General features: G+C 43.6%; 1 protein-coding gene across 1 annotated transcript in view; it reads left to right on the top strand.

Annotated features, from left to right (window-relative positions):
* The window catches only part of MYL4 (myosin light chain 4), a 58,421-nt gene extending 54,597 nt beyond the window's left edge, over positions 1-3,824 (top strand). The window contains exons 6-7 of the mRNA XM_069634104.1: positions 2,619-2,666; positions 3,538-3,824. Coding sequence (XP_069490205.1) covers positions 2,619-2,647 — 29 coding nt within the window. The 3' untranslated portion in view covers positions 2,648-2,666; positions 3,538-3,824. The remainder of the gene's footprint in view (positions 1-2,618; positions 2,667-3,537) is intronic.
* Positions 3,825-27,540: the final 23,716 nt, after the last annotated feature.

Genomic DNA, 27,540 nt, shown 5'->3' with positions numbered 1-27,540 from the left:
TAACAATCTAATAAAGTGTGCAAGGTTGATGTTTTTTTTCTCAAAAGAAAAGTGCTATTTGTGTTTTCAAACAGAAAATAATGTTCCAAAATGCAAGGTTCCAGCCTTGGGTTGTACTCCTTTCCCCTAGCTTCCTTCTTATGTTAAGTCTCTGAATAACTAGCGAGGCACTGTTGTCTGTTTTCACAGTTCCTGTTTACTAGCTTGATATGCTCTGTACCCAAGTGAAGGTTCCCAACGCTAGGGTTATACTTCTTTCCACTAGACGTCTTTTGATGATACAACTTAGGAGGGACTGTTTCTCAGCTGCACAATTCCCATATCCTGTCAGCTTGGCATGTTCTGCTACTAGGCTTAGGATTTCTTTAATTTCAGTCTTTCTTGATCTTCTTATTTTCATTCTCTCATATGGGTGTGAGTCCCAGACTCGCAATACTTTATGACCTGTTTGGTTTCCTTCTTAAGCATGTGGTTATCTCTTGTGTAATCTCTTGGGTCACAGACCCTCCTAGCTTTAGAATTTGGTTTTGCATGTGGGTGCGAGTCCCAAACTCGAAATGCGTTCTCTCTGCTTGGTTCACTTCCCATGAAGAGTGCAACTCTTTATCACTTGCTTCAGGGTCCCAGACCTTGTGAATATATAATAGTCTCTTATTCACTTTAGGGTCCCAGAGCCTGTCCTTTATTAGGGTCCCAGAACCTTTTTCTCTTGGGTGTGGGTCCCAGACTCACAGCATTGTCTTGCATCCACTTGCTTCACTCTCCTGCCAAGTGTGCCACTCTCTCTCTTTTGCTTCACGGTCCCATACCCCCCCCTTGGTTTGGGGTGCTGGTCCCACACCTGCACAGGTGCGTTGTATCCATTTGGTTCACTGTCCAACCAAATGTACAACTGTCTTTTATTCACTCCAGGGTCCCAGACCTGCTACGTTATTATGGTCCCAGTGCCTCTCTTTCTTGGGTGCAGGTCCCAGACTTGCACTGTTCTGTTGCATCTGCTTGGTTCAATCTCCTGCTGTTTGGAGTAGGGCCCCTGACCTTCTTTCTCCAGCTCCTTAGCTCACCCCTTTATTCCCCCTGACCTCTTATAGCTCCTGGCCGACCCGCATACCTGATACCCACTTCTTGGTGGTCTCTGTGTTGCCAGGCAGCTGTTTTCTTGCAGGAGGCTTCAGCAGGGTCTACAGCATCCATGCAGACTAAGGCTTCTCTCCGGTCACATGTTCTGTTCCTTCTGCGCTTCGTCTCCCATACAGTTCTGGCTCCCACTCTTCCTCTTTGGGGGGCAGCTCTCCCTCTCTCGCATCTCTCTACTTTTATTTGAGCCTGAACTTGAACTCTGTTGGAACTCACGTGTTGGACTGATGTATTCCTTAAAGCCAATCGCTAGCCTTTGGAAACTAGACCGCTCGTTCGGTTGTTCACGTGTGATCTTTGTACTCGTTACAGTACCATCTTTCAAACTACATGCACAATATTTTCTGTTATCTGGTTTTTCAGCGTTGTTTGGCAGGGCAATTTGGCTCTATGCATAAAACTTTATATTATCTGGGTTTTCAATATTGTCATGTAGGTTGATTTGGCTACATGGATGATATTTTTCATGATCAGGTCACTCAGTATTGTTATGTAAGCTAGTTTGACTAATTTGGTGACAGTATATATTAGCTGCATCCAGGGAAGGGGCAGGAGGACCTGGAGTTGTAAAAGGGGTTGGGTTGGATGTGGTAAAGCGGTGTGATGCCGTGTTGTTGGGTGATTGATTGTCCCCGATCCCGTAAGGGAATTCCCACCCCAGGTGATCTTCCATCGGTGTACCACCCCCAGAGGCACTATTGTACTACAGATATACTGCTCTGGGCCCATAAGAAAGGTCTCCCCCTTGGTAATACGGAACAACATCCTCAGATTTGATACATTGCCCACAAATTGTGTGCAACATACTCACTGTGTCTATGAATTCTAAAAATGAACAACCTATAAAGCGTCTTCCCTGGGCACTGCAGTGTTCTGGGAAAAGCACGGTCTACAATTCCTTCCTGAAGTGTGGAAGGGAGCAAGCTGAACTAATGGAATGATTTAGTGAGTAGGAGCATGCCACGAGAATGCTTAAATTCTGGTCTTCTCACTCTGGTAATTATTGGACTCCAGTTTGCCAATATCGTGGCTCCTGGTGTAGCGCTGTCCTCCTGAGATGGTGAGTTTCTGAATTGGGTATGAGGCTGTCTTAGATGATGCATATGGGTCATGAAGGCATCGGTGGGGAGCGGGATTAGTGAGTTAAGCTGCAATGTTTTCTGGGTGTGGGGGTGATGAGGTCAAAACTTTTCAATGCACTAATGATGGGGCTCCGGCGTGCCCCGCAGCTTTCAGCAGTGCCCAGGTATAGCGCCTGAAACACCTGGAAGGAGGGCATCGCCAACATCGGGTGGGCGAGGACCAGGCTTTGGAAAATGGTTTGGAAGTCTGTGGTGGTGCTAAAGGGCTTGATTCTGAAAAGGGGAGGTTCAGTCCATGAATACATGTTTTATGTGCACCTGGAGTGGCACTGATGCCTCACATTATGCCTACCCTATGCCTCAAACCTAGAAATGACGCTGGTTTTTCTTTCTATCTAGCATTTGTCAAGCACATCATGTCTGGTTAAAGCTGCACGTTCCTCCTGAGTAAGTATGGCCGCCCTGCTCCAGGTTCACCATTAGCTTGAACAGCTCTCAGTTTCTGTGTTATAAGACTGTTGCAGACTTTGAATAGATGCTTGGGCCACTCAACCCAGGTGTCCCAAAAACGCCAGCACAGAATATCTAAGAATGGGGCTATCAGCTACTAGTGTGCCCAGAAAGGGGAATGCAGAAATTGGCTCGTTATTCGTCTAGGCAGCAGGACAACTTATGGAAGGGTTGCGGTCTTCGAAGTTTAGCACAGTGGGTGCTGTAAAGGAGAGGCGGGAATGATGGGGAAAAGATCAGAAAACATGGATCACGGGTGTCCTGCAGAGGGGAAAAGGAAAAACCGGGGTCACTGGGTGTGCAGAAGGAAATTAACTGGACTCAACAGGAGGGAACATGGGAAACAGTGGCCCCCACCATGGCAGGTACAATGGGAGGGAGCAGAAGAGCTGCACAGAAGTTTGAGGCAAGGTGTAGAGTGGGGTAAACAGAATTAAGCCCTGCATGTGGAGAAAGGGTACACGGAGGAGGTGGGCCAGGGTTTTGGCCACAGTGCTTAGTGCTGGAGTACGTGAGCCAGAAGACCGAGGCACAGTGGTGGAAACCAGACCCGCAGACAAGAAACCTCCCGTAAGATCACCCCAATGCTCAAATAATGGAGGCCCTCAGCACTCGGTTAGGTTGGGCACTGGGACACACTTTTTGTGAATGAATAAGATATATGCTCCTCTGTTGTCATAGTGTAGCCTCATAGAAGTGAAGTGGTACTTGAATGGTGGCCGATGTGGGGCCTGATGTCTTACAGCACAGGTTTGTGTTCTTGAAGCCTGCGTTCTGCTTCATATCCACATTGTCATTTATTTTTCAGATTGATGTGGATTCCATTAACACATACACACTGTTCTCCTCTGTCGTGGCGTTTTCCAGAAAGGGATCTCTTGAAACAGTTTGGTGCAGTCCCACATCAGACTGTGTCACCACAACCGAGCGGTAGGAGACATTGCAACGATCCAGCCTCTTCCTTCCAGGATCCCAGTGGCTTCTGTCTGTGCGAGGAGAGACATTTCATTTCCCCTTTGCTTTCAGTGTCCAATGCCGTGTAATTTATTTATTTCTGTGCCATTTCACCCAATAAACTTTCACAAAAAATCCTCATTATTTATTTGCTATTTGTTGTTTCAAGAACTTGATGGAAATATGTGTTTTGTATTTGTATTCATGTGAGGAACAGGGATGTCACGTTTGATCTGAAATAACTGACAATAACACATTTACAGATGGAGAAGCATTCGTCGGAAGGGTGCCTGTACAATGGCACAAAGGTGAGAACAACTAGAGAGCCAGTTTGAGGGGTTGAACCAAGTGGGAAATAGACCAGGGACAAAACAAACAAACAAAATAAATATATAATAAATATATAGGAAACAGGTAATTTTCAAGCCGGCATTAGATAATTTGGCAGGGTAAAAACAGGAGACAAAATATCTATTAACCTTTTCAGTGTTAAAGGTGGGTGAATGTGCTTACTTTTTGCAGGTGACCCATTCAAATCACGTGAAATCCTGTTGTGGCTTTTGAGTGATCTATTCAATTCTAAGGAAATAATCCTTAATTTAGTGCTGAGAGTGAGCCTGAAGCAGTTCACAATGCAAAGGAGGGTGAGATTCAAGGTATGCTGCTTCATTTATTTGATGTCAATTTGGTTTTAGATAAAATTTGAGGTATCCACAAAAAGGCACTGAAACAACTCAATTATGGTCCTTTCTCCAAGATCGGCTGAAGCAGGGTGTCATATATTTCACAGTTTTCTCTTTGGATCATGGGCAATTCTTGATAGTAATGTCACAGAGGGATTCATAGCGTATTGTCGAAAATCGATGGCACCACGAGTGGGGACACCTGAGTTTGAGGGTCAAGCATCATCAGGACAGCCATTGGGAAGGACTATTTTCACTGGATAATGATACAACCGGGCCTCATTACGACCCAGGCGTTAACCATGGCGCTATTAGCGCCATGGTTTACGCCGGATTCCGCCATGGTGAATGGCGGTATTACCGCCCCCTTCCAAGGTTGGCGGGGCGGTAATTCCCCATTCACCATTGGCCCTTCCCCATTCCCATTCTTGCCCCCATAGGGCTCAATGGGAATGGGCAAGGCGGTAATTACGGTACCGCAAATTGCGGTACCGTAATTACCTCCAACGTCCCTTTGCGGGTCCCAGCCGTTATGGTAGGGACCCGCAAAGGGACCTCGTAATTGGGCGGTAAGGGATTACCGGAACCAGTGCCCTTACCGGTACCGGTAATCCCTTATCACCCGGGTCGTAATGAGGCCCATTGTTTGTTAAAGTCATGCTGTGTCACGAGCATGTTTACTGTGTTGCGCAATTAGGTAAAGGCCTTCAAATCTCTAGTCAATACCTTGTCACAGACAATAATCAGAAGAGCTGTATGAAGTGGTGACCACGGCTCCAGCCATTTCTTCCTTTTCGACTGTTCCTCGTTCAGTGGTAGATGTGCACAAGCAAGTGTGACAGGATCATAGATATGACCCTGTCAGGGGGGTGAAGGGACAGCTCTCAACCTGGGTAGACAGCCTATCAGGGTGCAGCCAAAGGAGGTCCTAAACCAAGGGTGTGGTAGGGAGTTGAGGGACCCCAGTCCCTGGCACTCCAGAGTGCCTGGATATGTGCTGGGCTATTGGTACCACTGTCAAATTATCTAATGCCGGCTATTTAATAATAGTGTTCTATTTCTGAAATCTAATGGCAATACAAATACTAAAACTACTGTGTCGGTTGCTTTCTTTATTCCTTTGACAGATGATTCCTTTGAACAGGAACCGGGAAAGGCTGTGTTGATATGCACTGGAGGGGAGAGTATTTTCCGCCCTTTCGTGGCGACATCTGATTGCATAAAGGCATCGAGAGAGCGCCCGCCTCAATACCCATCGGTTTCTGTACTGGGCAGGTCTCTTTTAGCTCTACAAATCCTGGCAGCCAGGCAAACAAGATACAGTAGCGGGAGACTGGAACCGCCTCAACCAGAATGCACCTGGGCTGAAACAGGGAAACTCGGCCCAGAGCAAATAGAGTAGTGTAGAGCAGAGGCAGGTTTATTGTGGGAAGGAGGGGTGTTGGAGAGAGGGAAGACCAGGGCGGAGATAACAGAGTGGAGATATAGAGAAAGAGTGAGCATCAAGAACAGAGGAAGGAGAGTGGGGAGAAAGATAGCGGGAGAGAAGTGGAGCATATGCAGAGCGCAGGGATCAGGAAATAGGGGAAATTGGAGACACAAGTAATATCAGTGGAAGGAATGTGGAGGGAGAGATAGTGGGATGGGCGTGAGAAAAGAGGAGTCCGGTGAAAGAGAAGAATCTGTGGAGCGAACCATTGAAAAAAGACAACGAACAGGTTGCTAATTAGGTCCCTTAGGAAGTCCCTAAGGGAGATAGTTAGACAAGGCCATTGCCCCTGGGTCCCCATTAGGCTAAGGGATAGGTCCAGACAGAAGGGTTCACCTCTTGATACTCTACTGGTATGTGAGAATCATTGTGGGGGAATTGGGGAGGTGAGGTGGAGCCCACTTGGAGGTCAAGATAAGCTGCAGGGGCCACTCCTAATCTGGGGATACCAATTATTTTGCAAATACACCTTTCTAATAAAAGGTCAAAAATGAGTCACAGTCATAGGATTCTTGGAGAAGAGTGCTACACATGGTAGTGTCCGCAGAGGTGAGATGTCTTTTCTGTGGAAACTTCTCTCGCATGACTGGCTGTTGTGGTAAGTCAGAAGAAGGAGACAGATCAGTTTTAGGCATTCTTGAAACACTTATTAAAATAATAAGTGGAAAATGCCTTGCTATCCAAATTCCAAAGTAAACAATCTGTCCTCCTTCCAAAGCTAAGCTGCTCTGTCCCTACCACTAAGACAAAAATAACAAAAGACCAGGAGAATTACTCCTTTCTCCTGGATAGGCTTCCTCAGACTTGGTAGACAATTTTGAGATACTTTTTGGCTACCTGTTGGATTCATGTATTTAGTTCCTCTAGGGGTCGTGCTGGCCGTTGGAAATTCTCGTACAATGTCTAAGAGCCTCATTACGACCCTGGTGGAATGGGTTTAACGGCGCCGGTACCGTTAAACCCAATCTGCCCTATTACGAGGTCGCCTTGCGGGACCCGCTCTGGACGTCTGGTCAGACCAGACGTCCTTTGCGGGTCCTACGAGGGGACCAGGGAGCTAACAACGGGCCCATTATTAACGGGCCGGTTGTTAGCTCCCTCCCCATTCCCATTGAGCCCTATGGGGGCACAAATGGGAATGGGGATGGTCCGGGTCCAGGCTCCCTGAATGGGGAAATACTGGGTCCTCCAAAGTCAGAATGGCCCGGTATTTCCCCATTCAGGGGCCACGGACCCGAACCCGAGTTTGGAGGCAGCCAAACTTGTAATGAGGCCCTAAGTGTCTCTGAAAGTCTCTAGGGATACTGAATCCCTCTCTATGTGGTTCCTGTTCTCTGCGGTTCTGTAGTTCTTCAACTCCTTATGAATAAGACATTTGATATCCTGATTCTCCTCCTCTGATTCACTGTCTTTCTCCTTGAGATAATTATAGCACACTCAATAGTTATTCTTATTCTCTTGTTCAGTTCTTATATTACTGAGACAAGTAAAAGAAGTTTCGAACTGGTACTCCTTCACTTCTGACCATTCACTGGGATGAGTAGATTAAATCCCTGAATGTTTCTTACTATTCTTCTTAATCTCAGGCCACTCATTGGGACGAGTAGGCAGAGTGTTTCTTTCTCTTCTTAGTTTCGGGCCACTCTCTGGGACAAGTAGGCTGATGGTACTCTTAATTCCAGTGTTCCCTCCTGGGTCTCCCGTGGTTCCAGTTAACTTACTTGCCGCGGATTGGCATCACCGGGCCTGCTCGCAGGATAGTGTGAGGGGTCAGCAATGCGAGGCAGACAACTTTTGATGATTGTTCAAAACATGCCATTTTATTAAAGTATAAATGATATTAAATGCCTCACTATCCCTACTCTGCTGAGTATTTCCCTGCCTAACAAAACTAAAGGGAAACACTCTAACACAGGATGTCTGGCCCTCACACTTAAACATTAAATACACAAAGAAAATGTATGGCAATTCAAAAGCCATCAACAATAATATTCAGTTTCTTGATAACCTCTCAACAACCGGGGTGAGTTCCCTTCCCCAGGATTCAAAGTAAATTCAACTCCAATGTTCAACAAAAAGAAACCAGGAACTACATGTAGGTAATATATTTGTATTTTGTTTATTTATATTGCGCACCCGGCCCTGGGGCATCTGGGCGCATATCCTAAACATGTTACAGATAACAACCCCCAAGTTAACATTGCTTGAGGTACAGGTGCATGTTACAGGTAATAGCGGCACATAAGGGACATATAAACATGAGGTACATATGAAGAAATGAGCAGGCATGATCTACACATGAACATTCACAGTGTTGTAACAATTAGCTAGAGATGTCCGCATATGAGGGTCTTGTTAGTGCCGCCATGCTGTAGCATGAAAGGTATATATCATTTATGCTCTAGTAGTGGCTAGATCTTGCTCAGTGAGCCAGAGTTTGGCAGTATTCTTAAATTAAGTGTAGCGGGGTTCAGATCTCAGTGAATTGAGGAGTGTGTTCCGAAGTTGGTAGGCAAGGACAGGGAAACTGGACCTCCCTGCGTTCTGTGATTTAAATCTGGGTATAGCAAGTGAATGTGATTGTGCAGATCTAAGTGGTCGTGTAGCTGTGCGTGCTGTGAAGCAGTTGGCCAGGTATTCAGGGGCTTGATAGGCTCGGCATTTATGTGTAAGTGCGAGGGCTTTGAGCAAAATTCTAAGTGCCACTGGGAGCCAATGGAGATTGCGTCTAGTGTCAGAGATGTGCATTTTTCTGGGGATATTGAGGGCCACTCTGATTGCATTAATTTGGGTTACTTGAAGCCTGTTAACGTTCTTTTGGCTAGTTCCTAGATAAAGGGCATTGCAGTAGTCGATTTTGGCCATTACAAGGGTTCTTGCCAGGATGATGCAGTTAGGAGTGGAGATGAAGTGTCTACAGGCTGTTACCAATTTACAAGTGTAGGCTGATGCGAAGACCACTGAATTGATTTGTTTTGTCAGGGAAAGGGTAGAATCTAAATGGAAACCGAGGGTTTTGGTGTTATTTGACACCATATTGGTGTTCCCGTCGATGATGAAGGCTTTGAAAGCAGGGTCAAGTTTGTTGAGTCGTAGATGGGAACCTAAGATGAGTAACTCAGTTTTATCATAGTTTAAACATAGTCCATGATGTGCCATCCAAGCTTGAATGACTGAGTAGACCTTGTTGAGGGCCTTTGAGTCAGTTGTGTAGTCCCCTGTAATGGGAATGAGTATCTGGGTGTCATCCGCATAGTTGGTATAGGTGACACCCAGATAATCAAGGATATCAAATAGTGGTTTAGTAAACACATTGTATAATGTGGGGGACACACAGGACCCTTGTGGGACCCCACAAGTGACAGGCAATGGATCAGCTGATGCAGTCAGTGAGGAAACACACATGGTTCTGTTTGCAAGGAATGACCTGATCCATGACGAGGCCTCGTCTGAGAAATGGGCAGCAGTTTTTAAGTGACGGCAGAGAATTAGATAATCGACCAAGTCGAACGCTGCCGAGAGGTCAAGTAGTAGTAGTAAAGCTAACTTACCTTTGTCTTTGATGGCTTGTATTTGTGTTTTGAGGTCTAAAAGGGCTGTCTCAGTGCCATGTTTCAGACAGAAGCCTGATTGTCGGAGACTGAGGAGTTTATTAGCCTCGAGTTATTCTTGAATTTGTAAATAGGCTACTCTATCTAAGATTTTCAAGAGGAAAGGCACAGTAGTGATTGGTCTGTAGTTAGATGGGTTATTAGGGTTGAGCGTGGGTTTTTTAATGAGGGGGATAACCCATGCATCATTAAGATTGTCAGGGACTGTGCCAGCTTTAAAAGAGGTGTTGATAAAGGCGGTGATGAAAGGGGCTAGGTCATGGGCAGCTTCCTTGATGATTGGTGCTGGGCATGAGTCGCCGTGACAGTTTGAGGGTTTTTGTTTTTTGATGATATTTTCCACTTCCCAGATAGATAAAGGAGAGAAGCTGAAGGGTTTACAGGAGTGCGTAGGTGCTAGCGGGCTGAAGGAAGGTACCGAAGAGAGGGGGTCTGTCATCAATCTACATTTTGTATTATTGATATTAATTTTCAAGGTTGTAATTTTGTCCATAAGTGCTTTTTGTATACTCGAACACCAGGCGGCATTGGTATCACACTTGTCTGTTGGGGTTATGTGAGATTCAATTTCTTTGAGGATCTTAAAGAACTCTTTAGTACTGGATTCTACCTGAAGAATCCACTTATTGTAGGTGTCTTTTTTCGCTGTGAGAATTGCTTCCTTGTAGTTAGCTGATGCAGAGATCAGAGTGTTTTTGTTAGTCTGTTGGATGGCTTTTTCAGTGTGATTCTGCACTTCTTTTGGCTTTATGTAACTCTCTCAGTTGAGGTGTAAACCAAGACTTGACATGTGCACACTGTTTGGATTTGCGTAATGTTAGTGGAGCTATGCAGTTTAAAGCTTTTAATATGGTTTGGTTTTAGGTATCTACAAGGGCTGTGGGGTCGGAGAAGGAGACTGCGACTTTGTTAAGTAGGGGGAGGATGATTGGTAGTAATCTCTCCTTGATAATCTCCTTCTTGTTGCGAGTTTTAATAGAAGGTGCAATGCTCAATTTGAAATTGAGTGAAGTTGCTTTGACTGTGAAGATTATTTTATGATGATCAGACCAGATGCAGGGAGTGACTAAAAACAGGTTGATGCAACTGTTAGAGTCAGCAAGCCAATCAAGGGTTCTGGGTGTGTGTGGGCTCATGTATGTGAAGGTTAAATCCTACGTCAGTCAGTGAGCTGGCAAGGTCGATGGCTTTTGAGTCATTGGGATCTTGGTATCCAAGATTAAGATCCCCCAGAAGTATTATTTTTGTGCTGGGCTTTGTATTAACAGCGAGGAGGGTGGAGATATCTTCAGCAAAGGATGAGATGGGACCTGGCGGCCGGTAGATAAGGTGCACTGTGGCAGTTTGGTTGGGTGATAACGTGAGTTTAACTGATAGTAACTCAGCAGAAGGAATTTGGTTATTAGGTATTTGTCTAAGCTCTAAGGCATTTTTGAAGATGAAGGCTACTCCTCCACCTTTTGACTGATTAGTGTCTCTGTCAGTTCTAATAATAGCATAGTTGTCAGGTATTGCTAGGGCTAGTGAGGGTCCAGAGGCTGCGTGTAGCCACGTTTCAGTGACGGCTAAGAAGTCTAAGTCCTCGGTTGTAATAAAATCAGCAATGTCAAGCGCGTGCGCTGGAAGCGATCTGGCGTTGACCAAGGTCCTTTTGATCAAGATAGGTTTTTCTGCTGGGGAGCATGTGGGGCGAGTAGATGGTGCGTTCTTTGAAGGGATGTTAGTATTGTCAATACCGGTGAAGGTAGTGGTAGGTGATGTGGTTTGTGTTTTAGTGACAAAGGAGTGACACGTTTTTTTAGCGATTCTGGAACCTAGTCTGTAATTTCTAAGGCTGATAGCACAAGGTTGGTTGGGTGTGGGTTTGCGTGCAAAGTGTTGAAGCCAGAGAGCTGGCGAATTCAGGTATGGGTTAATACTTGGCATGATGTGCTTTGGCTCGGAGCTGTGCAATGAGGGACTACGTGGGATGCAAGTGATGCGATCCAAAAGGCTGGGAAGAAAATAATCAAAGTTGTCGTGCCTAATTAGGATTGTATAATATGAGTGGGCCTGGTATGAATATGTAAGGAACAAATTAACAGTGAATCCTAAGGTTGCAAAGGACAGGAGGAATGCCCCATACATGTGTAAAAACCAGCGCATAGGTAAATAAGTACAAACAAGTAATAACAGCAGGTTAAGGCTTCATGTAATGACAGGTTCGGCTAGCACAATGGTTAGCAATAATTACTAAAAATAGTTTTTCACAGTTACATTAGGCGGTGTAGGTACATGTAGGGCAGCAATACAATAGATGGGTACCCCCTACATCGCTGGCAAGAGGGGAAACAACCAGAAACAAGGCACAGAAATCAAGCCAGCGGATATAAACAAGTCCACTATAAACAACACAATCCCACCAGTATTAGGGGCGGTCCCTCAATCAACCCCTCAGATCACTACACGTAATGCATAAGCACGTTTTTTTGAAAAATGTATTTATTTTTCTTTATTTAATTAGAAACATTAAAATGATTATTAAATAGATCAGAGCTCATATAAGAGTAAGTATAAATATAGGACATACAGTTATACAACATGAATAAAGTGCAAAATGTGAAGAAAAATGCTAATATCACGATAGAGCTGCTGGGAACTTGCTGCCCAATTACAAACTGGGTAATAATCACCATCGTCCAAAATAAGTCCAAGTCAATGTCGAAGGATAAAGTCCACTCGAGAGAAGGGAATCCCTCGGGTGGAAAAAATCCTAGTCAACCGAATATAGTCAGGATGGTTTCGAAATGAATTCGAAGATGGATTAAATCCTGATAGTGGCAGCAAAAAAAGTCGTTAGTTCCGAATCTAGCAGTTTAAACATTGCAATAAACAAGAAACTGAAAGGTCTTCACAAACATGATATTCATAAACCCATACTCTAAAAAGTCTAACATGGGATTCTATACGTCAACTACTAAGGTGACATGCAAAATAAACCACAAATACGTAAAACAGTATCGTGAGCATGGCGCTTTAAACCAGGTAGTTTCGATGGAAAACGCATCTAGCTGGATTACAGATGATGTCCATCTTCGTCAGGATGTAGTATTCCCGTATAAACATTCATGAAGATTCATCTGTGTCTTGAAATTACCTACACAAATGTTATAGATTAAAAAGAGACAGTAAAAATATATATTCTCCAAACAGTGAAATAAAGAAAAAGAAACGAGAAAATAGTAATGCTAACATCAAAGCAGCCTTTCATATAGGGCGCACAATCATTCACACATAATGACCATAAAAACAAGTGATCTGAGTATCCCGATGAAGGACCCGGTCCCCAACACTGGGTTGGGGCGTGTATAGTGGCTAATAGGGGAGAAAATCTAATTACCATGATCTCAGACCCTTTGAAGGTGGGCCCAGACGCCTGACAAAAAAGTCCAGGAAATAGCGATCCGGCCACACCAAAACAAATCACAATTGAATTAGATCTGTAAAAAATGAGAGGAAAGAAGGCCACAAATTGGTCATATATTTCTCTAGTTAACAGATTCGAGCAAGATACAAGCAGCCAAAGAGAAAACCAGAAGTAGAAAAATAGATAAATGTAACTCTAATGAAATAAACATACAAAAAAAATTCAAATGTATAGAAAAGAGGAGCCCAAGTATGGGACTGCCCATATGTAAAAGATAAATTGAAAGAAATTGAGAATTAAAGTGAAAGAAACGAATAAGTGATGCAGTGGTATCCATAAAAATAAATAAAGGAAAATCCTGCACCCAAAGAAGAAGGATAAAACCAACATCATAGTTGTCATTATGCTCACCATTGATCAAGCCCAGATCTGTCAATCAAGAACCATCAACAGATGATTCCTTAATGAGTAGAACGACCTCAACTACATGTACAGAATCGGATGTCGAAAGGTTCCCCAGAAGGGTGAATCTCCAAATGTCATTAAAGGATAAGCTAAGTCTGTGGGGCAATAGAAAGTACAACAAACTAGTAAGACATCTGTAATGTCCCAAAGTATCACATACATAGAATGCAACACTGCGCTATATGGAATCAAGTCATGAAGCGTAATCTGAAAGTTCGTGAAAAAAACTGAACTTACATCAGTCCAAACAGGATCTGTGTGTCTGTTGTATAGCCTAAGTGGCAGTACTACAAGGTCCCAACATATAGGTAAATCTATATAGATGTTTGACAACTACAACAGACACACAGATCCTGTTTGGACTGATGTAAGTTCAGTATTTTCACGAACTTTCAGATTACGCTTCATGACTTGATTCCATATAGCGCAGTGTTGCATTCTATGTATGTGATACTTTGGGACATTACAGATGTCTTACTAGTTTGTTGTACTTTCTATTGCCCCACAGACTTAGCTTATCCTTTAAAGACATTTGGAGATTCACCCTTCTGGGGAACCTTTCGACATCCGATTCTGTACATGTAGTTGAGGTCGTTCTACACATTAAGGAATCATCTGTTGACGGTTCTTGATTGACAGATCTGGGCTTGATCAATGGTGAGCATAATGATAACTATGATGTTGGTTTTATCCTTCTTCTTTGGGTGCAGGATCTTCCTTTATTTATTTTTATGGATACCACTGCATCACTTATTCGTTTCTTTCACTTTAATTCTCAATTTCTTTCAATTTATCTTTTAAATATGGGCAGTCCCATACTTGGGCTCCTCTTTTCCATACATATGAATTTGTTTTGTATGTTTATTTCATTAGAATTACATTTATCTATTTTTCTACTTCTGGTTTTCTCTTTGGCTGCTTGTATCTTGCTCGAATCTGTTAACCAGAGAAATTTATGACCAATTTGTGGCTTTCTTTCCTCTCATTTTTTACAGATCTAATTCAATTGTGATTTGTTTTGGTGTGGCCAGATCGCTATTTCCTGGACTTTTTTGTCAGGCGTCTGGGCCCACCCCCAAAGGGTCTGAGATCATGGTAATTAGATTTTCTCCCCTACTAGCCACTATACACGCCCCAACCCAGTGTTGGGGACCGGGTCCTTCATCAGGATCCTCAGATCACTTGTTTTTATGGTCCTTATGTGTGAATGATTGTGCGGCCTATATGAAAGGCTGCTTTGATGTTAGCATTACTATTTTCTCGTTTCTTTTTCTTTATTTCACTGTTTGGAGAATATACATTTTTAGTGTCTCTTTTTAATCTATAACATTTGTGTAGGTAATTTCAAGACACAGATGAATCTTCATGAATGTTTATAGGGGAATGCTACGTCCTGACGAAGATGGACATCATCTGTAATCCAGCTAGATGTGTTTTCCATCGAAACTACCTGGTTTAAGGCGCCATGCTCACGATACTGTTTTACGTATTTGTGGTTTATTTCGCATGTCACCTTAGTAGTTGACGTATAACATCCCATGTTAGACTTTTTAGAGTATGGGTTTATGAATATCATTTTTGTGAAGACCTTTCAGTTTCTTGTTTATTGCAATGTTTAAACTGCTAGATTCGGAACTAACGACTTTTTTTGCTGCCACTATCAGGATTTAATCCATCTTCGAATTCATTTAGAAACCATCCTGACTATATTCGGTTGACTAGGATTTTTTCCACCCGAGGGATTCCCTTCTCTCGAGTGGACTTTATCCTTCGACATGACTTGGACTTATTTTGGACGATGGTGATTATTACCCAGTTTGTAATTGGGCAGCAAGTTCCCAGCAGCTCTATCGTGATATTAGCATTTTTCTTCACATTTTGCACTTTATTCATGTTGTATAACTGTATGTCCTATATTTATACTTACTCTTATATGAGCTCTGATCTATTTAATAATCATTTTAATGTTTCTAATTAAATAAAGAAAAATAAATACATTTTTCAAAAAAACTTGCTTATGCATTACGTGTAGTGATCTGAGGGGTTGATTGAGGGACCGCCCCTAATACTTGTGGGATTGTGTTGTTTATAGTGGACTTGTTTATATCCGCTGGCTTGATTTCTGTGCCTTGTTGTAGGTACATATAGGTACATGTTAGTATGCATGGGGCAATTTAAGAGGTTTGGAGACTGGTACCTATGTTACACATAGCTCATGTAAGCAGGTTGGGATAGTCAATAAGCAGTTTAGTTTACCAAGCCGCTGGACAGTCGATGTGCCAGGTAATGCAATTACAATTGCAACCGTGTAAATCAGGGATAGGTAGGTGGCACGCAACTGACAACAGCGGCTAATGGCTAGGATGGAGAGGCTAATGTTGTAAATCAAGTAGACATATGCAAATATTTGCCAAACGTAATGAAGTGGCCAAGATAGTGCAAAGGCAACGTGTAGCTCAAGGCGAGACAGTAGCATGCGCAGAGTAACACTCGTTAATACATAGACAATAGGTAATTGCTGGGTGCTATGCTACAAAGTGGAGCGTAGTGGGGACGTGGCTATTGTCGACAAGGGCTGAGGTAACTTACCCGTGTAAGTTAATAGCAGATGACCAGTGTTCTTACTTGGTGGATAGTCCTGGGGAATGTAACGGGATGTTCTCTGAAGACTAGGAGGTTGGAGGCGGTATGCAATGTCCGCTACATGAGCAGAGAAAGTCTGGGTAATGTCTAGTGTCCTGTGTAGTCACAGATTGCCACATATAGGCAGCACAGCACTAGCCTTGGACGAGTGCCTTAGATGGGGAAGTGCCAGCTGGCGCCTTCCGGCGGTGGTCAGGGACGGAAATACAACAGAGCGCCCAATCCTGGAGCGGCTCTCTCACGGTTGCTTAGCAACCTGCAACAACAAAAGTAGCGCCTGCCATTTTGATTTGGAGCGGCTGCATGTGAATTAGCAATATGCTGTGATACGGGTCATAAAGGATCCTGGAGGCCTTATTAGCGTTAAGGCCCAGGAAAGACCTGCAAAGAAGGCTGTAGTAATGTAGTAATGTAGGGGGCCTGGATGGCTTACCCTGCTGCCTCCACCGAGCTCTGTGTTGAGCAGCTTCAGAGGGGTGGATGAGGTGGCCGGCTCTGGGAGCGGCTTCTGCCCACCTTCCCTCTCCTCTCCGACGACGAAATGAGGCACAGATATGCAGCACAGCAGTAGCCCTGGACGAGTGCCTTAGATGGGGACGTGCCGGCTGACGCCTTCCGGCGGTGGTCAGGGCCGGAAATGCAACAGAGCGCCCAATCCTTGAGCGGCTCTCTCACGGTTGCTTAGCAACCTGCAACAACAAAAGTAGCACCGGCCATTTTGATTTGGAGTGGCCGCTTGTGAATCAGCAATATGCTGCGGTACGGATCATAAAGGATCCTGGAGGCCTTATTAGCGTTTAGGCCCAGGAAAGACCTGCAAAGAAGGCTGTAGTAATGCAGGGGGGGGGCTGCAGGGCTTACCCTGCTGCCTCCACGGAGCTCGGCATTGAGCAATTTCGGAGGGGTGGATTAGGTGGCGGGCTGTGGGAGGGGCTCCTGCCCACCTTCCCTCTCCTCTCCGGCGACGAATAGTCTCAGATCAGTTCTTGATGTTTCAATGTCAAGGTAAAGTATTGTTAACCAAAGTTCCAACAATAGCAAATCATTTCTCCTTGGTGAATTAAGGACTTTCTTCATCCTCAAAACAGCACCAATGTTATGCTCAGCCACAATGCTTTGCCACTACTTCTAGTTATCCAAGAAGGCTTGCCACTGTTCAAAAGAAATACAACTTCTATACATGTTATTGAAACACAGTTCTTCGTTAACAGTTATGTCACTATTTACAAGATTTAGATTCACAGTAGGTATCTTTGTCAGGATGACTTCATAGTGCTGCTGCTACTTCCAAAAATTCTCTTCTACTAAAGTTCACCATGAGGACATTCTCCTTGGTCTCGTAGTACTCCACTTCACTTGTGCTACTGAGGTTTTGCATCTACTGTCAACCAGATATACCACCACAGCTTCAGTACTTTGTGACTCAAAACAGGTTTTGGCTCTAACAAGATTTATTTTAAGGCACTTCAACACCTTCAAATAGCCAAGGCACACTCCCACCGAATATCTCTCTTCAAAACGGGCAGCCTCTTTGCCTCTCTTGTCTGTCTGCCACAACAACAACCTTTGCCTTTATGACCCACTTCTCTCTGTCACTTACAGTCTTTGACAATATGGCTATGTCAACCTCAAATAATATTTGAGCAGCAAGTTTCCCTTCCCCAACTTGGCCTTCAGCTCTCTGCCAACTGTTAGACAAAATAATTACCCAGAAGCTTTGGTGCCACTCTCCTGGCTTCAGTTAATCCTTGCACACTTGCATCTTAGGCAAAGTTGAACTTCTATTGGGCTCAAAGAATTGGTTAGATTGTTTTCTGGCTTCAAGAAAGGCTGCTTTCAGTCTTAATTGGGAAATACTCTTTGCTTGGGCAATGCTTGCTCTCTCTATCTAACGGTAGATACAACGTTTAAACACTTCACTTCTTTTATGAGCAATTCGTGTTCGCATGAATAAAGATACAAAGTTCACTCTTCCCTTGAAAAGCGAAATAGGACATGATGGATAAAAAATGAAGGATACATCATCAGTAGTACCCTACCAGCTCCAAGAAAGCCCTTAGAACTCACTTCATTTTTTGCACAGGGGTTTCTTTTACAGCTCTAAGCATTTGTACTTAGGGTTGGACCAACCCATTGCCGACAAAGAATCCCAGATATTTCACTGCGGTTTGAGCCTGAGGACACTTCTTTGGGTTGTCGGTTAATCCGGCCCGTTGCAGGGCTTTAGTGATTTTATATAGATGTGTTATATGCTCCTCTCTGGTTTTGCTATGGATAATGATGATTTCTAAATAGGCCCCACAGAAACTAGAATAATGTCTTAATACCCGGTCCATTAGTGTTTGGAAGGTTGCTGGGGCACCATGAAGAACTAATGGGAGTACCTTAAATTGAAATAACCCTTCAGGGGTAGAGAATGCAGTTGTTTCCTTATCTTCAGTGTTCAGAGGGACCAGCCCATAGCCTTTGGTAAGATCGATCATGGAAATGTAAACAGCTGCTCCCAGTCGATCGGTCAGGTCGTCTATCGTGGGCATGGGGGTCATTGTCGAACTGGGACACAGCGTTTAATTTTTGAAATGCAATACAAAATCTCACAACCGTTGGTTCGGCTACCAAGACTATTAGTGAGGACCATGGACTCTGAGAATGCTCTATTATGTTGGCCAGCAGCATTGTCTCCACTTCCTAGAGGATTATTTCTTTTCTAGCTTCTGGGATCCTATATGGTTTCAAGTTTACCACTTTTCCCAGGGGAGTACAAATTCTATGATAAATCATCTTAACTGTCCCTGGTTCGTCACTAAAGAGATCCAGGAATTGGGTTAATAGATTTTCAATCTTATGCTGCTGTGCTGGAGGGATGACGGAAGGTATTAAATGATGTCTCTCCCCTTCGTCAGTTAACAGACTGGCCATCACCACTCAAGAAGACTCTACCAGGTCTTCCTTCCACACTTTCAAGATGTTAATATGGTAGATCTGGGACTTGAGTCTTCTATCTGCCTGGTATACTCTATAATTACAAGGGCCAGTCTGTTCTAGGACTTCATATGGACCATGCTATCGAGAGAACGTCTTATTCCCAGATGTAGTAAGGAGTACCAACACATTCTGTCCGATGGAAAAAGAGCAGGCAACCGTCTTTCGTTCATACAACCGCTTTTGATGTCCTTGGGTCTTAGATGGGAATGTACTAGATCTCGGACAATCCTCATATGCTCTCTTATTCTTTGGGCAGGCTGGGACAAAGGTAATGCAGCTTCATCCCTTTCTTCCTAGGTCTCTCTGAGCATATGTAGCACATCTCTTTGTTCAAAAGGTGAAAAACCTAGGGATGCCTGGGGATCCTTTCTAAAAGCAAAGAGAGTCCAGCGAATAATTACATCCCAGTCTCTTCCATAATTTTCCACATGTTTTCTAAGGACTGTTTTGAGGGTTTTATTAAAATGCTCAACGAGTCCATCTGTCTGAGGATGATACAGTGACGTACAGAGCATCTTAATCTGAAGGATCTCTTTAGCTTTGGCCATCAGTTTACTCCTAAAATAGGCTCCTTGATCGTTAAGAATTTCTTTAGGGAATCCCACACGTGATAGGAAAGGGATGAGGTGTTTCCGAATTTTCTGGGTTGAGCTGTTATGCATTGGGAAGGCTTTGGGGTAGCGGGTCGCATAGTCTAGAATGACTGGTATATATTTTTTTGCAAGCCAGCATGGTTCAAGGGGGCCTACTATATCTAAACATATGCAGGAAAAGGATATATCTATGATGGGCAGGATTGGAAGGGGGGTTGGAGAGGGAAGGTGTAGGGTTGTTTGCTGGCCTAGTGCACATGTTGCAACAAAGTTCTTTATCTCGGCAAAGATTCCTGGCCAATAGGATCGACTCACTACCTGTGCCTGGGTTTTAGCTGCCCCCAAGTGTCCCGAGGTGAGATGTGTGAGTGCAATCTCAATGACTATTCTACGATGACTCTTTGAGACCACAATTTGGGACTGTAAAACACCTTCGGGGGTTGTGTCTCACCTATAAAATAAACCCTTTTGGGGGAAAAAGAAGGGAACCTCTCCTTTCCTTCCTTCCTTCTCCGCTACCACTTTCTGGAAAGCTTCGGTTAAGATGGGATTATTGCATTGAGCAATGGCAAGATCTGGCATGATCTCAACTGCTTCAGCCTCTGCTCGTGGGGTGGATGTTCCTGTTTTGGGTTCCTCCCTAATGTCTGTATGGCCAAACTCTTTTTTGCCTATATAGGTTTGATATTGGTCAGGGACTTCTAGTAGGACAGGGAATACTGCTTTTTCTAATATCCCTTGCGCAATTGTATCTCCTACCCTAATATGCTAGAGTTGCTTCCCATTGTTTTGCAAGAGGACCTTAACATCTCCCCTATAATCAGGGTCCACCCCCTCAATCTAATAAATCCAGACCATACTTCCAAGCTAACCGTGACTTGGAGGTTAACCTAATATAGGTTCTCTTAGGAGCTGACAAGATTACACAGGTAGAAATCATTTGTATTCCCCCTGGTTCTATAACAATATTTTGGCTGCTGGATAAGTCAAAGCTGATTGATTCTGAAGTAGCCACTGCAGGGTTTGAGGACCTCTTACTACGTTTAATACATTTTAGGGTTCCCCGGTTTGTATCAGCCAGTTATGATCCCATCCTGACACCATATGTAAGAGTGCAGAAGTATGAGTCTGACACAGTAGTGGCATGTTTGTTGGCAAATACTTTTATTCATAAAAGTGAAAGAAAAAGAAACACCTATCTTGCCTTATTACCATGAGGGGTTGCCTTGCCTCAAGAAACATGTTAAGGACTCTGTCAGGATGTCTCTAAAGTAAAATGTCCACTGTCCTTTGTCCAAACCTATTTCCGTCCTTTACACTCTAAACTAACTAAAACAAACTGGGTGCTTTCTCAATCCAGAAGGAGGCCCCTCTCATTCTCTGTAAAGACTCCATGGCTCAACTTTGCAAAATAATCTTTAACTTCCAGGTTCACCTCTTGAATGTTTATTCGAATATATCCCCAACACAGTTCCCAGGCCTCTGGGGGGGATCTTGTTCCCCTGTCCACTCTTCAGTTGACAAATTTTCTTTCAGATCTGGTTCACTAGCCTGCCAGACCTGACCATAGACTTTACTCCTTACAAAACTCAAGGTTGATAATATCTCCAGGTCACCAATGTGATATCAAGTCTGGTTCACTATCCTGCAAGATTTTATTATATATTTTACAGTTCTAAAATATATTTCTCTCTTGGGCAAAGGGTCCCAAACCCCATGTTCTGTTCTCTAGTGTCTCTTCTCCTTCTTGACCTTGACCCCAGATCTCTCTGGACTGTTTATGGCTCTTGCTGGTTTGTTCTGTTGCTTGTTTCTCTTTTCTCTGAATTCCAGATCTTTTTATACTTTCTCTGGGTTCCCCCGATTCACGCTGGGATACAGCCCACTGATTATATATGTCTTCGTGCTGGTGTGGGCCCTTGGCCATTGTATACTTCCCTGGTGAGCTTTGCCCATTTCCATAAGGGTCCCAGACCTTGGTGTGCACTGGCGGGACTTTCCCACTTTCAGATGGGTCCCAGACCCTGATCTTCTGTTGGACCCCTGTCCCTGTTTCATGTGATGCCCACTTGAACAAACCTGGTGTACTCTCCTGGTACTGTTCGACATACGCTTTTTCACATATTTTGTAACAAATTGTATAATTCTCTGTAATCCCCTTTTGCTTCTCGGGATGTACTTATGTAATTCACAAAGTTCCTAATTCCTCTGCTATCCCCTTGTGTTTCTCAGGGTGTATTTATTTGATTCACGATGTTTGTATCACATTGTATAATTCCCCTATTATCCCCTTTTACTTCTCAGGATGCACATGTGTACTTCTTTAATCCATTTAGCTCCCTTTGTGTACAATTAGCCGGTCTGACCCTTACCCTACCTGTGTGGCTGCCGCGCTTAGCGTTCTGTCTCCGGCAGCTCCACAGCATTGGACTCTCCCTCACGTCCTTGGATGCACACATTTTCATTCTCGGTTCATTTTTGCTGGGTGTCCCTTCACTCTGCCACCGGCCAGGTCCCTGTTGCTTGGAACGAGTTTCGACACAGCAGTGTCTTTGTCAAATCAGGGCTAATGTTGGCTAAACATTTTCATATATGGATTCAAGTCCGAAGAACAATGCAGTCTAGGGGATAAATCCCTCCTGAAAACAGCACACTCAATCACCACGCGTCGGCTGCATGTGTAATCCAATAGGGCACTGTTGTTTCTTTCATTTCTTTTACTAGTGTGACTTTAAACACTAGAAAAATATTATTTCACAAGGAATAAGTGTGGTGCAGTTCTTTATTGGGCGAGGTCAACTGGTCTTCACTGTCACAACAAGAGGTTGGGGGTCATTGTCTCTTTTGACTCACATATCTGCAAAACCTTTTGAGAACTTAAGTATATGTAGGGCGCACGGTTCAATATAGTTGGCACAAAACCCCAATTTTTAAGTTGAAAGATACCTGGAAGCCTCACCTAGTGGCTGATGGCAGAATCATAATCAAGAACGGTCAATAACTTAGTTGGGAGCCAAGTTTCTCTGGTTCCAGTGCTCGATTTCTGTATAATCAGAAGCACTTCTGAACAAGTGACTCACATACAGTCTGAGCAGGCATTGAAGTTCAATAAATGGAATGAAGTTGATTTGACACCAGTTTATCTAACTGCTAAGACAACATGACATCCAAGATGGCAGATGAGCCTAAAGAAGGGTTGCTCTGCGTTGCTGCACAGTGGCGCGATATTATGTTATGTACCGATGAGCCAGGCCCCCCAGCCCTATCCCATCAATCCATATCACACATTCATTTTCATCCACAAATGCAAACACTCCTACATAGAATGACCCTGGAACCTCATCGACCAAGGCACAATAAAAGTAGTAGCTATTCTGGGAGCGGGTTGAGGAGAGTGAGGAGTTGGTGAGCAAGTGCAGGAGGCAGCTGGACATGGAGAGAGGTGGTGGGAGAGACTTGGAGAAAGGGAAGAGAGAGAACAGCCAGGTGAAGGGAGGAGGGGGCGTGAGGAGAGGTGACCGGGGAAACATCAGTAGGGAGGAGGTTGGGCAGAGAGACAAAGAGGAGGCTGAAGGAGATAGGAGTCTTGGGGGAGAGAAAGAGAGGAAATAAAGAGGAGGTTGGAGGTGTTGTCAGGCAGGAGATTGTAGAGAAAGAGAAAAACAAAGACTGGAGGAAGTATTGAGGAGAAGGTTGGCGAGAAAGAGAGGGTGAAGGCTGGTGGAGGTATTCGGGACAAAGGGGAGGGAACCCCAGGGAGAAGAGAAGGAGGTCTAAGGTGAAGGTGACCTTGACAACAGACACTGGCCCCAGCCCCACGTAACACAGTGTGTCATTTAGACCTTGAAGATAGCAATGTGTAGGTGAGTTGTACATCCACTACATGGCCCTCTGAGCAAAACTACAATCAGGTACAGACAGGCACAGATAACAGGGTATCCGCAGGAGGGGTTATGTAAGCTGTAATGCTATGATCTTTTTCAAATGTTTCATTCCATCTCAGCCTGAGGAAGTGTAGACATTTCAGGAAAGCTCACAAATATGCAAATTAATTAATTAAGGTTTCAAATCGTGGTTTTCTTTGGGTTTTCTTTGGGTTTTCTTTGGATTTTCTTTGGGAGCGACATTATAAATATATTTATATAATCGGCAACAGCTACTTAGAAATCAACATCATAGTGTAGTATATTGTCCTGATATCACATTAAGAATACTGCATGATAGTGTGGTGCACCAGAACACGGTATTGCAAAAGGAAAACTGCAATCAAATGTGCCAGGCACAGAGGATATACTATAGATATGGTTAGTGAGTATGCAATGGTGCTACATGACTTGTTTACCAGATCTTGGGGCACTCCCTCATCGATACTAATAACTATCTTAGAGGGGTCCTGGCATTTTCTGTTCTTTACTTGCTTAATTCATCTAGTGTTTGTGGTGATGAAAGAGTGGTACTTACGATGTGGGCCCCAGCAGCGGTAGACTTCTGCTGTTTGATGGTACCCAGTGTGTCCTTTTTCTCGGGTGAGTAGCCTCACCTGACTGGCTGTATGGTGGTTCTCTGGTTGGTGGAGCATTGCTAATTTGTAGGTACAGCTTTGGATACTGACCACCTCATGAAATCTCAGTAACCCCAGCAGCAGGTCCTTGTGGCACCACCTCACCCCACGATGAACACCTGGTGGGTGTTTAGGTGACTCTGCTAACATCTTCAGAACATCAGATGTGATCTAACATGATGTTGGTTTTCTCTGCCTAGATGTTTCGCCACAGCTTGCCCAAAATACACACACCTTTTCAAACCAGGAAGGCCCAGTTCTGAGTAGTCAGTAGGGACCCTTGTATTTCAAACACTGGCAGAATGTGATTGAAGCTGCAACATCCTCACCAGACCCAATCTTGCTACAAGTAGAGGGGCACTAAGCCGGTACCATTGACCATCCCTAGAAACCTGATGGGATCTCCAAACAGAAGCATTTGAGGTTGAGCCACAGCTCTGATGAGCCAAGAAAAAGTGTCTGCCTGATTGAGGAAGTGCTCTTCAAGAGAAAGAAGAGCGCAGTGCCAACTACCCATCCTTCCTTCCCCATTGCAGTCATTGAAGCGATCCTGCTGCTGGGAGAGAAGGTTGGCCGAGAACACAGATGCCCTTCATCGCTCAAAGCCCTGTAGCTGTAAGCCAAGGCCATCGATGATCCTTGAAAGACACAAGAATACTCCCCTCCATGCATGCTCCTGTGGTTCAGTGCTCGAAATGAACGGCACAATGACCATTGGGCAGATTGAGCTTTAGTTGCCCCCCACAACCCCGAAATTTTGGGTTACATTGACTTGACCTGGCTGACATACAGAACCAGGACAGGACAGGACAAAGGCAATAAACAGTGCATGCTACTGTCCAGTTAACAAAGGTCCGGCAATTACCAATCTAAAGCATTTTATTGTTAACAACATTATTTGTATGCGTACGTTTTTAGGCAATTCAAATCATGGTGGGGTGTTAGTACTTGCCTGTCAGGGGAGTGATTGGAAGGGTAGGGGGGCAGCTCATTCTGACAGCACTCCTTAAATGTGTCTAGACCACTGCTAAACAGTTGAACTGCGCCACACCAAAAAAGTCCTAGAAGTGCAAAATTGCACTGTATTTCAATTCATGTGCAAGACAGCCTGACACGTGTTTCGAGCATAGCTCTTCCTCTGAGGCTGTTACAATTGATATCACAATGAATTTTCAAACCGACATGTACATCAACATATGCATTGTCATTAGAGAAATAAATGGGCCAGACCAAAGGGCCAGTAGAGGTTGCACCACATGTGTAAAATACATCCAAACACAATAATAAATCAATAGTGCCCACATTAGATAAGGTCCATAACAATGCATATTAGCAGAACAATACATTTATAAACAATTGTGTATTAGAGAGGAAGGATATTCATTTTACCAATTCAAGTAGTGGCATCAAGGCAATCCATAGTCAGAAACAGAAGGAAAAAAATGAGGAAAAAATAACAGAAGAAACAATCAACTAACTATTAGCTTGAGAGGTAATAAACAACTATGGATAAACTCGGTGGCAATTCCAAATTTATAAAAATTGTAATGTAAGGAGCAAAAATAAGGCATATTTACCATGAAGTCTTATTCAATTTTGTACACTGCACAGTGAATAATCAAAGACTATATTAACAATAGCTTGACAGAGACCTAATGATCAGTGACCATTCATACTGCATTAATAAAAATTGCTCGGGTGCACTTACCAATTATGTTGAGTAAGCACTCAATAAGTTCGATTGTTGAGTTCTAAAGCTTAAATAAGACATAATATTTGCAATTTAAATGAGGATGCAATGTGAATAAATTGCCGAAGTTCGACGTGTGTATGGAAAGATACTAATTTACCTTACATAATCCTGCAATTGCAGATGCGCAATCATTTAAATTTTAATGGCTGGAGCGTTTCCAAGAAAACCGCCGAAATTGAATGGAAATCGTGTCATCAGATTCAGATAAGAGGTCCATTGGACGAATTAACCAAAGTGTTGTGGTCCAATTGGAAAGCAAAACAGAAGGAAAAGCAATCCCGCGTTAGAGTGGGGATCTCAATTATTCAATATGCCAATAGTTAAGTATGGTCAGGGACCGTATGCAGTTGTGCAGCCATCTATCCTACCTGCTTTCCAGCATCAGAGTGTTTCAAAGGAGGGCGCGCTGCCGCGTCTACCATTGTTAAATACAACTGCTATGCTGTAAGCTACAGCGGGCTCAGCAGTGTTATTGTGGCCGCCATCTTGTGTGAGGAAATAGTCAGGAGTTGTTTGAGCTAACTGTCTGAGTCTAAGGATGGTTTCAAGACTAAAACATACCGCAAACCGACATCTTTTAATGCTGTGTTATATTCATTCAGTTCTCATAAAAACTCTGCATTAATAATATCCCGACAATATACAAGAGCGAATAGGAATTGCTCACTTGATGCTGATTTTGAGGTGGAAAAGGTGTTGATACATGGGCAATTTAAAACACGGGGGTACAAGCACTCTACAAAGCTGAACGAGAAGTGTCTAGTATGAAGAGAGTGGATTTGCTGACACCTAAAACCAGATTAACTTGTGCTAATGAGCGATCTAATAAAATCAGACTTATTACTCGGTATAACAGTGATAGCAATAATTTCTATGCGATTCTTAAATGCCACTGGCATCTACTCATTTAGATCATGACTTGGCTAAATTGCTTGAGCCCAACCCTGTAATCACTTTTAGCAGAGCACCTACATTGAAAAACATTTTATGTCCATCTTTCATGCCTCATCTATCCAGTGTGGGGACATGGCTTGCACAGGGCAGGGCCAACGGTTTCCACAAATGTGGGAACTGTAATATGTGTATGCATACCTTGGAGATTGACACTGTTGATTTTGGTATTACCGGGAAACACCAGATTAAGTCATTCATTAATTGCAAATCCAAACTTGTAGTTTACTGCATCATCTGTATTTGTGGTCTAAGGTATATTGGTAGCACAATTAGGCCCCTGAAGATACGTATCTGTGAACATTTTTCTACATTGTCGAATCATGAATCTAAATATCCCTTGGCAATTCACTGGCAGACCTGTCGTCAATTGGATAATGCTAAGCATATTCGGTTCACTGGATTAGTCCAGGTTTGCCTATCAAAGAGAGGTGGTAACACTGAACTTAAACTCAGGCAGTTAGAAGCACGCCTTATCTGCAAACGTAGACTGGTTACCAGCGGCCTTAACACAGACCATGAGTTTCATGTATTTCTCTGAATCAGCCTACTAGTAATAGGGACTTTTTCTCTCCAATTTATATAACGATTTTTGTTTTAAATGTATTGGCTTTTAAATAATAATGATATTTTCTATTATGTGATGATTTGTGGACTGTATCCACTTCCACTGGCTAAAGCTGTTCTGTTTTTGTCAATTTATACTCTATTGCAACC

The sequence above is a fragment of the Ambystoma mexicanum genome, chromosome 13, assembly GCF_040938575.1.
Source record: "Ambystoma mexicanum isolate Mex_15411 chromosome 13, UKY_AmexF1_1, whole genome shotgun sequence".
Lineage (NCBI taxonomy): Eukaryota > Metazoa > Chordata > Amphibia > Caudata > Ambystomatidae > Ambystoma > Ambystoma mexicanum.
This window is presented reverse-complemented; position numbering and strand designations above follow the sequence as displayed.